General features: G+C 34.5%; 1 protein-coding gene across 2 annotated transcripts in view; it reads left to right on the forward strand.

Annotated features, from left to right (window-relative positions):
• The window catches only part of LOC128994066 (protein nervous wreck-like), a 74,735-nt gene that overhangs the window by 18,431 nt on the left and 37,522 nt on the right, over positions 1-18,782 (forward strand). For both annotated transcript variants that reach the window (XM_054418293.1, XM_054418295.1), the window contains exons 8-14: positions 173-301; positions 966-1,088; positions 4,025-4,276; positions 6,477-6,554; positions 7,296-7,347; positions 9,183-9,286; positions 12,078-12,216. In XM_054418293.1, coding sequence (XP_054274268.1) covers positions 173-301; positions 966-1,088; positions 4,025-4,276; positions 6,477-6,554; positions 7,296-7,347; positions 9,183-9,286; positions 12,078-12,216 — 877 coding nt within the window. The remainder of the gene's footprint in view (positions 1-172; positions 302-965; positions 1,089-4,024; positions 4,277-6,476; positions 6,555-7,295; positions 7,348-9,182; positions 9,287-12,077; positions 12,217-18,782) is intronic.

An 18,782-nucleotide genomic window follows, 5' to 3' on the forward strand; every position in this document is an offset into this window, starting at 1 on the left:
TTACAATATGAATGTCCCATCTTTTGTTCACAATTACTGGTCAGTCAAAACCATTGAAATTTTAGTTTTACAAAATCAAGTGGATTATGAACATATGTTGACGGGTCTAAGAAATTGTTGTTACTGGTTTTATATGCTGGTAGAGTTTTTCTTATCTTACACATATTTCTAGGTAACATCTAAAAGAGATCAACTGGAAGAAAAGTCTTCAGGAGCTAGGAATGACTATTTGCTAAGTCTAGCAGCAGCAAACGCTCACTCCATCCGATACTTTGCTGTGGACTTGCAGAATGCCATTCAGGTAGGCTACGTAACTTGAAATGAAAGTAATATGTTTTGTTTCTAGAGGTTAATTAGTTTAACAATAGTTTGGATTGGTTATTAAAGTATGTCAAAAAGATTATTCTGCATACTCCTTTATTATGATTACTTTTTGTATTGTAAAACATTTCAAAAATTGTAACTATCACTGTCACGGTTTTAAAATTTAATAAGCTGTTTCTCATTGAGCTACCAACATAGGTAACTTGAGATGTATTGAAACAAATAGTTAATAAGCAGCTAAAATACATCTGAATGCTAACGTTGATATTACAGAATCTAAAAAAAATATTTTCTTTACAGACAAACATAATCTATTTTTTATAGTTTTGCTATCTGATGTTGATCTTGTGTTAGTTAGGAGGAACTAAAAATTATTCTCAAAACAACATTGCAAGGGATATGCATGTGACTAATGATAGAGTTTTCTTTAAAAGGAAAGCTATATTACATAGAAGCTACCGTAAATCTATCCTTTACCAAAAATTCCTCAAACAATTAAAATTTTGGTTCAAAATAATGTCTTCACTAAATATTTTTCAAATTTGCCTATCAAATAGCCAGCCATTGGTTCAAACTATACTTATGTACAGCAAATGTTCTATAAAATGAATTTTAAAAATGTGTAATGTATTTCTTTCTAGTTTATGGAAGCGAATGTTTATGAAAGAGTTCAAGATTACTTGATGCTCATCGCAAGAACAGAATTGCTCACATGTACAGCGACACAGACTTCATTCGGGAGAATAAAGGAACAAGCTCATCAGGTAAAAGAAATAGGAAATAGCTAACTATTAAGATCCTAAATAGAAATTTGCATTTCTATGTTTCATACCGAGTTTAATTCTTCCTGCTAACAGTTTAGAAATAGATTGAGAGCATTGGGACATTCAATTTCTAACAATAAAGACTAAATACCCCCACCGCAGCAAACCTGCTGTCTAAGCAAATTTCTATTTGCCTGAATTGATTTTCGATTAATCTTTTTAAATAACATTAGGTTTAACGAGTACTTAGGTTTTCTGCTAGAAGGAAGCTAATAAAGTGTGTTTTAAGTAAATTTAACTATAGCTTAGTATAAAATCAATAAATTTTCCAAGTTTGATAAAAATATATCCATAAACTACAACATTTTACAATTTTCTCCACAAAAATAACATGGGAATTTTAAATTTACAATTTTTTGAGTTTTCTCCAATTTTTACCCCATAAAACCCCTTTCCTATGGCCCGATCATTATGGTTTTTGAACTCATTTAAGTTTATCCCGCCTTACACCTTTAAATCAAATTTCATCAAAATCAGACAACAATTACTCAAGTTATCGTGTTCACAGACACACACACATATATAAAAATTTGAACGAATGGTGTTTTTGTGTTATTGGCCTCTAGGTACATCAAAATGAAAAAGCAAATTGGTCCCGGGCCTAGGTCTTACCGTGCCACCTACGGTAATAGCTACTTCCCTATAGGGAAATTCGCTAAAAGAGCCTATGTCATAGGGCAGGCTCAGAGGAACATCAACCTACCACACCCAACTCAAGGCATTATGAATACTAATTCATAACATGTATCAAATTATATAAATGCTTAAGTGAAAGATGAATAAAAAAAAATGTTTTGCATATTTAAGCTTTAATCCTTTGAAATATTTGTTCATCTTCATACAATTTTTTAAACTCTCCTTTAACCTCAAAATTAATCCATTAAACATTTTGCTTGTAAAATAAAATAATCGTTTATACAGTATTATGGCAAGGAGATCAGTCAATTAATTGGAGGTCTGTCAAATTTTACAGCTCTTGTTTCGACTTACAAAATCATAATAAAAAAAATTCCAATTCAAACTGACCTTTGAGTTATTTTGAAGATTTGGGTCTATTTTTTTTTAGTGATTCATAAGATTCATCTGAATTCATAAGATCGACTAGAAAAAACTTTAATTTAAAGTAGTGATGGGCGGATCCAAGAAAATGTCGATCCAGATACACACTGTCATAAGGGCGGGTTAAAAAAACAAAATTAACAGAATGCCAATTTAAATCATGCTTTTTTAAAATTAAATTAGTAATGTTTAAAGGATAATATATCTTATATATAGAGTAATCTCCAGTTCAGACCATAATCCCTCATTTTTTGGAAACACAAAAACTTTATAAAATCTTAAAATGAAACTATGTGCTAAGTTTGCACGACCACCAAAAGGGTATCCGTGTATATTTTACTATAGTTAGATCTTGAGTATGCTATATCGTGATTTGTGCATGCAGCATCCAATTTATTTATGCATGGATCACCTCTTGTTAATCTTAAGAAAAGATTTGGATTTGAGGATATTTTTTTTTAGAATAGAATTATGAGGCATATACTGTGCCATTGCCTAACCATAGAGATTATTGATTTCGTAATATACAGTACTGTGACATTGCCTAACCATAGAGGTTGTTGATGTCGTAATATACAGTACTGTGACATTGACTAACCATAGAGATCATTGACGTTGTAATATACAGTACTGTGACATTGACTAACCATAGAGATCATTGACGTCGGCAATATACAGTACTGTAACATTGACTAACCATAGAGATTGTTGATTTCGTAATATACAGTACTGTGACATTGCCTAACCATAGAGATCATTGACGTCGGCAATATACAGTACTGTAACATTGACTAACCATAGAGATTATTGATTTCGTAATATACAGTACTGTGACATTGCCTAACCATAGAGGTTGTTGATGTCGTAATATACAGTACTGTGACATTGACTAACCATAGAGATCATTGACGTTGTAATATACAGTACTGTGACATTGACTAACCATAGAGATCATTGACGTCGGCAATATACAGTACTGTGCCATTGCCTAACCATAGAGATTATTGATTTCGTAATATACAGTACTGTGACATTGCCTAACCATAGAGGTTGTTGATGTCGTAATATACAGTACTGTGGACATTGACTAACCATAGAGATCATTGACGTTGTAATATACAGTACTGTGACATTGACTAACCATAGAGATCATTGACGTCGGCAATATACAGTACTGTAACATTGACTAACCATAGAGATTGTTGACGTCGGCAATATACAGTACTGTGACATTGACTAACCATAGAGATTGTTGACGTCGGCAATATACAGTACTGTGACATTGACTAACCATAGAGATTGTTGACGTCGGCAATATACAGTACTGTGACATTGACTAACCATAGAGATTGTTGACGTCGGCAATATACAGTACTGTGATATTGACATTAGTCTTCTTGTACACAGACACAGATAGTCTTCTTCTACACAGTCACAGATAGTCTTGAGCATGGATAAAGACAGCTTTGTGTTAGTAAAAAATCGGTCTTGTACATGGATACAGACAGCTTTTTGTTAGTAAAAAAATCGGGGAAAATCGGATAAAATCGGATCTATCAAAACCGGATCCAGCCCAAGATCCGGAATTTTTTGGATCCGATCGGGTGCCGGTTCTAGCTCGGATCCGGCGGATCCGGTAGTCCGATATCCGGATCCGACCATCACTAATTGAAAGATATTAATTAATGTTGATATTCTTTTACCTTGTGACTTTTTGTGCAGTTATTGAGCATCTTTTAACCATTTCTATCCATTTGCAGAGTTTATAAATGGACCTCAAATAGTGTATGTTTTTAACCTTAACCGATGATTTTCAGTTAAGTCGAGACTACAATATACAATGTGTGTACCTATACTATCCAGTATTAAAGCAACATATAACGTATGACTTTGAACCTTGTGACAACGATACAATAGAGAAAATAACAGCGGAGCACACATCTGCTGTTGAAACATTGAGAAGAGAGGCGAAACGATGGGCCACAAGAATAGCAAGGGAGAACAATAATATCAGAGAATCGACTCGTAAACTTCAAGTCTTCCAAGCTTTGCGAGATTCTGGGCAAAAGGTAACAATACCGTTAAATAATCCTTTGAGCTAATATAGTCCGTTCACGAAATGTAGGTGGTTTAAGGGCAAGGTTTTGAGGGCTCCACACCACGTAATGGGTACATAAAGCTTAATGGGTACATCAGCTGATCATTTGATCAGCTATTGTTTCAAATTTAGGATGAGGTTGGATGAGATGGAATCGCCCTTAAACTGCCTAAATTTTGTAAATGGAGAATGAGAATAGGATTATTCATTGATTTAATTATGCCTATTGATTGTGGTTTTCCCTCATGAACAGAATGATATTTTAGGGAGACTTCTGCCACCTTGGGGGGAGGGCTTTTATCACAGGTAAACTACTCACAAGCTTCACACCAGACCTGACAAAACTGGAATTTAGTCCTCTTGTTTGACCTAAACTCCATGACATCTCATGCATACTGAGCATGAATGCGTGTATATAAGCTGCCTTCTGACTGAATTCTTTATTGCGTCAAATTGGATGTTGTGTTCTGAAGGTCTAAATAAAGAAATGAAAAAATCCTATATTTCAACAGGCAAAGTTATTTCTTACACTTGACCCGCATACATATAAATATTTTAGGCCTATAGAAAACATTATTTACACAAACACCATTTACAAAAAAAACTTTGTAAAAATAACAAAAATTGTCTAACAAAATCACACACACTCAATCATTCAGCAATTACCCAAGCGTCAAAACAGTCCTAGGACACACCAGCTGAGGCCGTACGCTCAAAGCAAATTTTTTTTAGTGCTACCACTAACCGGGGACGACTATCTAGCAATTTAATGGATAAATGTAGATTGTTCCAAAAAAGACAGGCAGCTACAACAAAGGCCCTGTACTCCTATGTGAGGTATGCGCAACATGAAAGATGCAGTGCGTGAACGCCTCAAACTACCTTCGGCTACTTACCTGAAGTCACTATCAAAATATTTTGGCAGTCTATAAAAAAAAGTTGAAAATTCTAACAGGGTGAATTTAAGTAACCACCTTAAATACTGATATACATGCTTCATAACCAATTAGCTAAACTTGCCACTTGTTTTAAAAGTTGATTTTATGAATTATACTACGATATAGAAGGTATTGAATGTGTAGTATTATCATAGTGTCAATTTTTTTATTTGGTTTGTTGTTTTGATACATGGTTTCTTAAACACACTCACTACCAAGTTTTAGGAGACAAGGAGTTTGACAGCTGGTAGAGATCCAGTCAATGTAAAAAAATAAATAAATAGAAATCTATATAATTAATACGCTACATGAAACTTTGTCAATTGAACTCCTACGCCATTTCTTAACCGATTTCATCCATTGACGTCTCATTGGAAAGAGCGTGTCGCGTAGATTTGCAAACTGGCCTTGCATTTTTGAAAAAGTCCCCTGGGCTCTGCCCCAGTGGCTTTGAAATTTCCCATGTTATCCTTATGAAGAACATAATTTTTACATTTTGATCAGCTGTATAATTTAATTGCTGTTATTTATTTTTCAATTCAACGAAACGCATTGAGTACATTTATTTACTATTTGAGTTTGTGTAAACATAACCCCCAAGAGGGATCGTGTTAGTATGGTTGTATCTTAAATTTGTGTATTTATCGTTGTTTTGTGTCGCTATGACGGACCGTGTTAGCATGATTATAACTTAAATTTGTGAATTTATCGTTGGTTTGTGTAGCTATAATTTGTTTATTTGTTATTTTTTTCTTTTAAATTACGACAACGAAACATAGACAGGAGGCGTAATCATGATAACGACCGCAGATACAGAACCGTGGCACGGAATAGGCTTAACTCATCACAGTCTGCACCTGACCCTGGACAATCTCAACTATTAGGTTACAAATGCGCCCTAACACTACCCAAAACGACTTTTCGTTCTCAATTGGTCCTCTATCAATGACCTGTGTTGCCTGTACAGCGAGACATTTTGAGAAGGAGAAAACCGGCCGGAATGCTTTAGGTTTGTTAATAACGAAGATAAACATGGGCTGAGTTACACACCGGTAATCTTTGAGTTGACTCATTTAAACTCATTGTAAATATGACTGTTATTCGTTTTGAAATAACTCCTGTAGTAAAAATAAATCCGGAGACTATTTTGTTTGTAGTAATTACATATGCATGTTGTTATGGTTTAGGTTTACACACCAATACTTTTGACAAATATGAACTACATTGTTTCAGAATGACCCTAATGATCCGAATGGACCAGATCTGGAAACGAAAATAGACGAGCTTCGACAATCAATAAGGAGATCTGAGGTAGGAAACTAACTGATTTCCTACTTAAATTAGGGCAGAAGTATGATTTTCAAGCCATTTAATCAGTTTTGGTAAGGCATCAATTTCTTTTCAAGATACATTTCCAGCCCCGAAGATGATGTATTGGTAGTCACCTAAAATTGTCATTCCTTGTTAACTATTAGCTATAGTGTTATCAACTTATATGTTTGGTGTTTGCCCACTTCTACATTTAACAAATATTTAATACTTTGCAAGGTATATTTTCATAGTTGAATTTGGACAATGAAGTAGACAGTAAGTCACCATAATGACCCAGCTGTGGCTAACTTGGCACTCGTGCCAAGAGAATGTAGTTGAATCTCACAGTGTAGGCCTACTAATATTGTAGAGAAGAAAGAAAATGGTGTTTTTAACCCACTGTCAGTAGCTCGATTGAACTATGTTAATTTTTATGTCTAAGCTTTAGAATGAGAATGAGAATGTAATCTCAATCTCTACTTAACAGTAGTGCATGTACGAGTACAATCAATGTTTTTATTTAAATAGAAAGAACAAATTGTTTCTATTAAAAAAAACCGTTTTTTTACTGTTAATTCTATGAAGTCTTCGGATATTAACTATTAAGTGGATGTTAAATGTTTATGATTAACTTTTAAATTTTGAAACCATTAGTCAGATTATTAAGTCGCAGTTGTAGCTGTTAAGCTACACCCGACATTCCAAACACATTACAATTTAGGTATATTTTGTGGATTACAGACTGCCAAAGTGAAAGCAGAAGCAAGAATTGAATGTTTGCGAGCAGGCGGAGGTAAGTTGTCTTACTTTTACTATTTATTTGTTGAAATACAAAAATACAATTTTCAAAGTCCGACAATTGCTGCAGTCAATAGTACTTAACCTCATTTTTTAAAATTACAATGACACAATAATAGACCCAAGTTATTTGTCTTTCTTCTTACTAGACTGTAAATCACCGTAACATTTAAAAGATGAGTTGTATTTAAGTAGTTTTATATGTCAATTTTAATGTAGCATATTAATGTAGTATATTATTCAACCAAATTATTTTTCATGAAAGCAAAAAAGTATTGTATACATCATAACAACACAGTGATTAACATTGTCTTATACAGTAAATAGAAGAAACCTCATGCCAATAAAATAAAAAATGATGAGTTTTGGTATTATCTAAAAACATCTCATGTGATCACAGCAACATCCACGGTCATCTCCTGCAATCATATTAGCGCCTCTTGCGATCACAATGGCATTGAGATCATTTTCCTCCATTGCAATTACATTGTGAATTTCTAACTTGTAAAACAAACCTTATTTATTCAAATAAAAAAAAAAATTATTTATTTATAGTAGACTCCCTCTACTTTGGCTTCGGTTGGATCGATGGTCTGGGCTGGTCTCAGGGGGACAAGTCATATCGTCACGGGCGAATGACCTTCGACATGATTCAACTTGAATGTTTAGTTTCCGGCCATAGAAGTACCGTAAACAATTCATGTCAGTTTAGTTGATGGGTGCTTCTATGGGTGAATTGTTACATACTACCTATGTAAAACTATCTTACATAACCTCAAAAATACCAAGAACGTTTTATATAATAGTTTTTCTTCAGTCTAATATGTTAAAATACATTGTATAATTAAATATTTCTAACAATTTTTAATGCAGTAGGTTCCCCCATTATTGTTTTTGAAACATTACAGTTTATTTGACAAAAATAAATTAAAGCAAAACAAAGAAATAGCCATTGTTAGCTTCAAGGTCAAGCTATCCGCTTGCACTGACAAAATTACAATCATCTGCTCTTTATACAACTGATGTCTGCTGTGCGCTCGCTATCTCACAACAGTTTGTGATTGGGTGATAAGTAACCATGGCAACTTGTTGAATGTGTGGATGAAGAGAAACCAAAGAAAGAATAGAAGATCAAAGAAGAAAGAATAAGCGGTGTTTTACGTCATCCATTGTTATCTTTATCTTATATTATGACTGTCGTTATTATCTTTAAGACTAAGTACTATGATTTTATGCTGTTTTATGAGTTATCTGATGTTTTTATTGACATTCTTATGTTCTGAAACAACATGTAGTAACTATGCTGACTACGGTTGCAGTAGCTTGCAGCACTAGACTTTCTATTGTTCTGTTCTTTACGTGATTTATTGCTGTACGTACAGTGTACTGTAATTTTTGTTTTGCTTGAGTAAGGGTGATTACTGATTTTAAACTTTACAGTTTTTATTACTGAACCAAGGTTAATGACTTCACATATCACTATTGCGCAATACTATTATTTGTATTTTGATTGTGTAAAATGCACTACATCCGGTTAGTCCGGCCGTTTTGTAGTCCGGCCAGTGGTCCGGTCCCCGAGGTGGCCGTACTAGAGGGAGTCTACTGTAGGCCTAGTGAATTTTTACAACTTTTGTACACCTCTATTAAGAATAAACTACTCTGACTGTCTTCAGCAAACGCAGGGTATGGTGTGACAGTAAGTGTGAACGTGAAATTTATTCACAAATCCATCCGACCAAATTACTAACTGAAATTTTCTAACAGATTTGATGGATTCCAGGTTCGGTTTACACATCACTCTAATAGTTTTGTTGTTTTGTCATGTTGCAGTTAACGTAGAGGAATGGATGCAAGAAGTGGACAACCTGAGTGTTCAAGACCTGCCTCGGTCTGCCAGTTCCATGTCTGTACACACCGATGCTTCAGGAGCTGGGGTGAGAAAACACAGATGTACTCCTTACGCTGGTTACACACTTGGCGGTTTTTGCCGCGGTGGCGGAACTGCCGTCGCCGCCTCGAAAAAAAGTCGAGCTTACACATTCAGCGGCAAAAATACCGCCAAACATTGAGCGGCAAAATTACCACCACGTATGACCAGTAGCCAAAATAATTCTTGTAGTTCTTCATCGCTTAATGTGTTGTGACTTCTCTGTTTCATGAGTGTTCAGAAAATTGTATTTTGCACATTTTTTCTAATTTCCCCTAATCTCCATACACACTTCCTTCCACGCATTCCTTGTTACATCTCGATCCTTAAATATGTCGAGGGTTTTGTCCCACAAAACTGGCCTCTGTTCTACAAATGATATTAACAACTCATTGTCTATAAACTTACTCATTTTCTCACACTCGTCAACCACAAACACTTAAAACGATAAATACATGTTATAAACAACTCACAAACTTAACAACAAGACACAAAAGGCAGATTTTCAAAGACCTCTAACTTGGAGCAACTGGGAAAGACGACTGATCAGCGGCGACGGTAGACAACCGCCGAACGTGTTAACACCCATTTGGTCACGTACGCCACTGCGTAGACAAGAGCGGCAAAAACACCGCCAGCCGCAGTGGCAGTGGACAGCTGCACAGCTGCCGCTAACGGCAATATGGCCGCGCGGCGTTTCTGCCGCCCAGTGTGTAAGCTTCCATTTAAGTCTATAGACTACTGCTCGAACGGCGGCGACGGCGAAATTACTGCCGCGGCAGTAACCGCCCAATGTGTAACCGGCGTTAGATATCATTCTGACTTATTATTTTACAAAATGGAGGTTTTCGTTAGTAAGAAGGTGTACCCCATGGAAAATTTGGTCGATTATCCAAGGTGAACTGCTTTCATTAAGGGGAGTCGCTACTGAAATTAGTGATCAAAAAATCCTTTTCAAATTATCATACATACTTTTGTAGGATCATTTAGTCTTAGAAAAATGTTTACCGCTGTTAAAGTGAAAAAACAAATTTTATATACTTTTTTGAGTTTTTTTTTTTTTTTAGATAAAATGGGTTTAAAAAATCTATTATAACTTTTTAACTACTGAACCAATTTTATTGTTTGATGTATCATTTTAAAGAGCAAAGAAAGTACTAACTTCTTGTGCATACTCATGTATTTTTCTCAATTTGTTTATGTATGTTGATTTCATAAACAACTAAAAGAAAATTCCCATGTAATTAATTTTTAATTTTTTTTCATGTACTTGTATTAAACCTATTGCAATATCCATGCAAAACAAGTTGCTTTATAGTATAAACAATGTGTGGTAAAAATTTCATTCAAATGGTTTTAATAGGTAAAAAGCTATAAGTTATATGTAAAAATTAAAAATTTTAGAGTTGCGGAAAACAGGGATTGAAGTTTATACTAACCTTCAATACTATGTTCAATGTACACACAATTGTAAAAATGCCAATGTTTGTAAATGTATGTTTGACAGTGGTCATAGTTGCCTTGTCTGTCTCTGTCTGATGTCCCGAAACAGGTGTACACACTCCACTTCAAATATTTTTTTCACAGTGGTAAAAATATACATTATACCATATGTTGTGTTTTTCCGAAACCTTATACATCGTAGAACAAGAAAAAGATAAAAAAAATAATATTTTTTACAAATTGGTAATTTTTAGTAGCGACTCCCCTTAAATCTTGGTTTCTACTTTTCTTTTAGAGCACAGATACCAATCCTGGTGATACTCTTTTTTCTTTTTTTTTAAGAGGTTGGCGGCCTCTTTTAACCTTGTATTTGCCCATCCACATAGACTAAGCGCCCGTGCGTGGATCGTTTACAGCAAAGCAAGGAGTGAGCCGGTACAGTACAAAGGTGAACTGTACTGATAAATTTTAGTGGCAGTGACCAGGATCCGAACCCACGACATCGCTGCCTTGGGCCCGAAGTCCGCGACGCTACCGACTGAGCCACCGACTCACAACTCACTCTTCACTCTTTGAAGTATTGATGGACCATGCTTGAATGCAAGTGGGTGTAATTGTGAGCATTGTGGAAAAAGGAATTATATATGTTTGGGAGAATATTTTGCTATGTTTGTTGGTTGGTGTCTTGAATTCTACAACATAACCAAAAAAACTTATTTCTTGAAAGTGTGATAAGGTTCTTGGTGGGAGGGAATAAGGGGATATTTATTTAAACAGTGACAATGTCACCTGATTCATCTGAAAAAACCAGATTAATGTAAATGTTTTTGTGGCAATAAACGACTTATGACTTCAAAATTGTTGTTGTACTATTTGTAAAAGCATTACTTCAAACTTCAAAGCCTTGGATTTTACGTAATGAATGAATGTGATAAGTTCTTTTAACTTTATTAAACACTTTATTTTAACACACATTAAAACATTGTATTGTAGGTGTATTTCCAACATGAGTTATGGACTAGCAGCTAGCCGAAGAAGCTGTAGACCTACAATATAAATATATATGCAGTGCTTGGGTTGTAAAAAATTAGGTGTCAGAACTGTAACCCATTTAATGTGATTAGTACCTATTTGCCAATATTTTTATCGTTCTAAAAGAGAAGTGCCAGAACGCCGTTCCGCCGCGAATCAAGCAATGCATATATGTATATAAAAATGCTACATACTATGATGAATTCCTCTTTACACAAAAATTAAAATTCAATAGGACGATTTGTCAAGAGGTTAAGTCAGTAATTAAATTAAACTGTTTTTCTGACATCTGTGGTGTTCCTATGAAATGTTCTTGGTCGTAGGAGCCTCCAGGGTCCGACTCTATGTACGACAGTGACTACAACGACGCAAGTTCAGACCTAGTCGGAGCCGAGAGGGAGAAATCTCAGGAGGAAGAGGTTGTTGAGCAGCCGGAGACGTCTGAAGTAGACGGAGAATGGGGTGAGATGATTATAAAACCTTTACTGTACCGTTTACCACTAGAGAGTATTTCTTAAACGGGGAATGTTGCTGAAAGTCAACAGTCCCGGAAGATCAAATAATTTATACCTGTGCCGCTAGGTCAAAAACTACAATTTTTGCAGTGTCTGTAGATCAAAAATCCCAGAAAGTCAAATAGTACAGTCCGGGCTAAAAGTTTAGTCTATGTTAAAGCAATTGACTTATTGGGAATTTGACCTAATGCAACAGCAGGTTTAATATAACGAAATACGGTAAAATACAAGTTCAGTTTCGCTGAGTCAAAAGTGCCGGAAGATCAAAAGCAATAAAAGTGAACGTCGATTCAGTGTAAAGTAGACCTCCTGCAACGCTTACTACACCAACAAAACTCGCTTTTAGTTACTTCGTGTTTTGTCATAATTAGAATAGAGCTAAAATTATCATATTTAGTACATAGCTTATTTATTAATGCTTCTTGCCAACTGTTTGGTCAACACTGTAAATAGGTATAGTTTATGTAATGAAAAGCCTTTCGTCAAAATTTGTGGCATAAAATACACGCAAGGACGATCTGAACATTTCTGGTTATTATATACGTTTGTAAAAGGAGATCCGTTTAATTGTAGAACTATTTTATGAGTTATAATGTAGTCTACATATAAACTGTGTAATGTATTACGCCACGGAAGGGTTGAAACCTGTCCAAACTATCATATATATTATTATAACGTAAATGGGGGTTTTTCACGATTCTGAATCAACCAGTCGATGGATTTTCATTAGTTTTGTGTTGAAAGAAAGACAATTTTGAGAACTAGATAATTTCAAAGCCATAATTTAAAATTAATGTCCCAGTTTTTTATAAATTAAGTTTTAGTTTTTAAAAAGTCTAGCAGCCGATGCTAACCTTCTCCAATAAGTCAATGCTTCTAGCTAGCTTTTAGTACAATATAATTTGCTTAACATAACAGCTGTAACATTCAGTATTTGTGACACAAATTCAGCATTTGGAAGAAAATTCAAATACATACTTATGGTTGACTTATTTATACTATGTATGTGTAATGCTGACCATTGATACATTTAATTCTTCGGTACGAGGATGGCAGTTTAATTAAATGTGCATAGTAAAATAGGTACAGTAGTAGGATGTTCAAATTATTTTTTAAAGTATTCTTTGTAATCATCGATTTGTTTTAGTCCAATATAATTTGTTTTAACTAACAGCTGGTTGAATGTGCTATGTATACTTATAAAAGGCAAAGCCCTCACTGACACACTCACTCTCACTCACGAATCATCACTAATTCTCCCACTTCCCATTTACCTAGGAGGTTGAAATTCGATTCACCGATTCTTTGGGCATTAAATAGGAAAACTAAGTAGTTTTTATTATGATCGGGCATTCGGGCTCCGCCCCAGTGGCTCTGGAGTTTCCCATCTGAACCTTATGATTTTTCATATTTAAAAGGAATTAATGAATCATAACAGCTGTGTCAATTCAACAATTTATGACAACAGCTAATTTGCAACCAAAAGCTGAGTGAGCGTTTCGAACGAACTTCAACCTGGAGGTGAGTTAACCCCAAGGCAAGTGAGCTCAGCGAACGAGCTCCAACCTAAAGGTGAGAGAGCGTAGCGAACGAAATTCAACCAGGACTTGATTGAGCCATGCGAACGAGCTAATCTTGAAAATTAATTAGTTTAACGGGGCAAAGCCAGCGGGTACAGCTTGTTATTCTATAGAATTATTAGGTTTTTAGCGAATTTCGCATATAGGGAATAAGCTATTACCGTATAACTCATGGGAACACCTGGACCCGGGACCGATGTAATTTTTCGTTTTGAGTCCCTAGAGGCCAAAAACACCATCCGTTCAAATTCATATATATATAAGTGTATAAAACATTTTGGGGACTTGACTTTTTCGGGACTCGAGAATTTAGTACTTTTCGAGGACCTGTGCAATTTATTCCATTCCAAATGCAGCGCGTTATCGATCTTCACCCTTGTGTGGGCCTCCCATTCACTGACGGAATGTCTCGTGGCGTATGACGACCGGATATAAATAGTCACTTTAACACTCACTTATCTCGTTATTTTTTTCAGCATATTCGTTGACCCGTCTGCAGGTCTTATGTTAATGGGCTGTCAGAGCGTCTGTTGTAATAACTGGAATTCCTTATGTATGTTTGCTGCTGATTACGGTGAAGTATTGTTAGAAATTCCACCTAATCTTTTAAAGTTACCCATTAAATTCATAGAAATAATAATATTTAACTGTTTGACGAGTACCCCTATTGTATTCAAAATACTCAACGGCCCAATCCAATGTCACGTTTCGTATTTTGTATACTACCGTTAATTACTAGACTTAATTACTAGCTTCATTCCCACTGTTCTTGTGAACTTAACTCTAGATCAGACTGTTGCTTCATCCGCTTCTTCATCAGTTAATTTTTCATCTTAAAATCTAAAAAATATCTTTTTGGTACCTATGTTATCACCCACGGGATCTTTGAATAATTTTAGGCTTAACTGAATCTGAAGTATGTGTTTTGGTGGTTGATCATTGTAATGAATTATATAAGATTAACCTGCATTACACTATCGACAAATTAACTATCAAATATTTATTAAAACACTGAAGCATACTGCAAACGCTGAGTCATACTGCAGCAAAAACAGCCGTATTTAGTGAGCTTAAAGTAGGTATTTTCACTATTTTCTCCCTAGGAAGTGAAAGTCAGCTGATTTAAACTCAGTTGTGAGCTTCGATTGTATGCAATCGCATGTATCGAAAGTATGTATAATTTTTTTCACCACACTATGATGTTTTAGTTAATTTACAGTCTGTTTCAAAAGTAGAAAAATAAGCAAATACATTAACAATAATACAACGTTAAAAGTATAGTGATTTACCACTCTCAACACTAGCTAACAAAGATAATTTTGATAACACAGCCGAATCTGAATGGGAGGTTTAATGTCGTAAATGGTGTTGTGATTGTCCAATAAATTTAGTGCAAGATGAGAGCTCGCCTTGTGGTCGGAAACTTGACCAAAAGTATGTATTTTTCCAACTTATCTATATTTACCCTATGCTATAAATAAGACATGTAAATGGAATTTCTTCTATTTGGTTTTATTTTCTGTTTACATTTAGTTGTTATTTCGTTACCTACATGGCAACCCATACGGCCCAAGTTATTTTTTTAATTTTAAATTCGTTTCTTGTGTTTATTTTTGAGCCTATTTTAATTTATAAAGGGATTCATCACATCTACAGGAAAATATCTTTCATTTGGTACCAACCGCGTGTAATTCGTTCCAGTAGTATGGTCAGGCTAGCTGTCATAAGTTTTGCAAAAGTTGTTTTGTATAAGACGATTTTGAATGATTTTCCAATTTGATTATCTTTTTTCACTAGATTTTGTAATTTCTTCTTTGACTTTTCAAATTCTAAGATTATTATGAAGTGTTCTGTTAGTAACAAACCAAGGTGCGTTGACAATTTTACGTAGCAATTTTGATTGGTATCGTTGAAAAATTTCAATGTTTGATGTACTTGATGATCCCCAAAGTTGGATCCCATAAGTCCAAATTGGTTTTATAACTTTTCTGCAAAGTAACATTATTTTGTGTACTAAGTTTTGATTTAGATCCAAGAAGACAATTAAGCTTAGTTATTTTAAAATTTAGATATTGTCTTTTAGTCCAGATATGTGCCTTCCAATTAAGCTTTGCATCTAAGTGCATGCCCAAGTATTTTATTTCTGTTACTTTAGGGTGGTGAATATTGTTCATGGATACTGGAGGACATGTAGCCAGATTTAGGGTAAAAGTAATGTTTTCTGATTTATTTTCACTAATTTTGAACCTCCATGTTTTAAACCAATGTGAAATTTCATCCAAGTTTAACTGTAAATTTGCTGTAGTTTGAACCGGTTTGTCGTGGACAGATAAAATGGTCATATCATCCGCAAATGTGGCAACCATAGTGTTTACAATTTCTGGTAGGTCCGATGTATAGGGAATATACAAGTATGGTTCAAGTACGCTTCCTTTGGGGATTCCTGATTCTATAGGGTAAAGGTCAGTTAAATAATTTTGATGTTTAATTTGGAAAGTTCTGTTTGTAAGATATGATTTTTAAATTTGAAAAACTGAATGGGGTAGCTAAATGTGGCATTCTTGTCAATAGTTCGATATATCGATAGTAATATACACTAACACAATCGTAATAAACGAAATAATTTTATTATATTTACTAAACAGATGCTTGTTTGCATTAGCAAAATAAATAACAATTTAGAAGTCATTTTGAGAAGTTATCTTAGTATTTCTGTTAAAGAAATGACATTTCTTCATAATCTTAACATCTCAAATTACTTTAATACTTTCTTCTGAAATGGCTACCATACTAAATTCAAACTCACATAACAAGAAATTAAATAACATCTAAACATAAATTAAAAAGTTTTACACCACAATTAAAAAAACAAATGTACGATTGCTCTTGCTCATTCTTCGTCAGATTAGGCATAGGCACGAGACCCTCCTTCATTGCGCAGTCTGTAGTCTTGGAGATAAGAGAGATATGCGGTAAAGATAAGGAAGAACTGGAAAGGTCCGTTGTGGGTTTGCAATATTTATCTCAAAATCCAGCGCAAGGTTAACTAAATTTTGGAATTAAGGTCTGAATACGTGATTGGTGAAATCCAGGAGGCAATACTGAACTTGCACTACTTATGTTTTATCGAATTTTTTACCTTATCTACCAAAATTATGCTATTTTCCTTTGGCACTTTAGGGGGAAACGACTATTTCACCCTGAAAATCACGTTTGGAAATCGAGAAAAGCTTTAGAAATCGGCGATTATAAGCGCTCGAAAAATCTTTTTTCCTTTTAATGGAAGCCTATTTTTTATTATTCGAGTCATTTCAAACTTCTTTTCCTCTTGCACTTTTTCAGCAAACACATATTTCACCACGAAAAACACGTTTGAAACTCGTTAAAAGCGTTATAAATCATTAATATCGCCACATTTGACTGGTAAGTGTCAATAAAAGAGTGTAAAAGAGTCCTTGGAGCCTAGACGTTCTAACTCATAAAACAATGAAAGAACTACAAAGACAATTTATAGTTTAACAATATACTAGATATTTAAATTACAATCACTCTGATGTTTGAAAAAATATTTTTGGACTGTAAATAAATCTCCAGCTGCTGTCTGAAATTAACGTAATTAACATCGCTCTTATGGGGGACAAATCCAAGATGGCTGTTAGCTTTCATTGACTCCACTGGAGAACAATAAAAAAACTACAAAGAACATTTCTAATCTCACACTATACTCGATGTTAAATTATAATCACTTTGGTGTTTGAAAAATATTTTTGGACGATAAATCGCTCTTCAGCAGCTGTTTGAAATTATCCAAAATGGCCACTAGCCTCCAAGGACTCCCTAAAATAACCTTTAGCTGAGCTCCTCAGCCCTAACCTAAGCTGGGTTTACCCAAAATCGGTAATTTTCGGCACTTTGCTATTTTTTAATAAGTACGGTAAATTAATAAGTACGCAATTAATAAGTACGGTAAACCATATTACTGCAGAGGCCGGTCTTTATAAGTTATATTGTCTATGAGAGATTTATTTTGGACCTATTTGCATAAGTATGGTGATGTAAATGCAGTTGTCATCGTATTTATAATCATCGATCAGTCTAAGTTTTATTTTGTCAATAAATGTAAATATCCTTTTTGGTTAACAAAGGATGCAACCGAATCTGTAAATTAAGACAAGTATGCGAAAAACTTAAGTTTTCCAACCACCATTATTGCCTTGTTTACAACTATAAAATCGGAAGTAAAAATAACAATTAGGACAGCGTATACTAACTATTTGATTTTTGTTGTGAGTTGTATACAATATCACTTCTTTTTGAAATTATGTCAAGTCCAAGAGACATACATCTAGTTTTGTATTAAAGTCTTCTGTCAAGAACTACACGAATGTAAATGTTACTGTGGACAAGGTAGCTGAAACATTTGCAAATAGGTGTAATAAATTTAAGAATATTGTATTAGTAAAAGTATCATATACATTTGTCATTGATATCACTGTATTAAATAATGTATTACCTAATTATTTGTAGGGAGTAAATTAGTTAGTAGACTATCTATTAATCGATTTGCAAGGTACATTATGAATATTTCATAATGTAGCTTGTAAATCGATTAATGTATTTAAACCAGACGCTCGTCAAATAATGCAGTTCAAGGCGGAAATGTAGTGAGGGATACATCATGATTAGAATGTGTGTTACAGAACGAGAAACTGATGACAATAGTTGGAATAACTAGTCAATGTCAACGCACTCGATAAAAGCGCGGGATTAAAAAAGGCGCGAATATGTGCAAGTACTACTGTATAACCAGCGACAACACCTATGTAAAACCAGACATAAGCTATATTACAACCAGGCCTACGAAAAAGTCAAACTATGTAAAGAATGAATCACTGAATATGATTAGACGAAATCACAGAGGTACAAACTATGT

This window comes from Macrosteles quadrilineatus, unplaced genomic scaffold (assembly GCF_028750875.1).
Source record: "Macrosteles quadrilineatus isolate MER2022 unplaced genomic scaffold, UCM_ALF_1.0 Scaffold_5__1_contigs__length_97177068, whole genome shotgun sequence".
Taxonomy (NCBI): Eukaryota; Metazoa; Arthropoda; class Insecta; order Hemiptera; family Cicadellidae; genus Macrosteles; species Macrosteles quadrilineatus.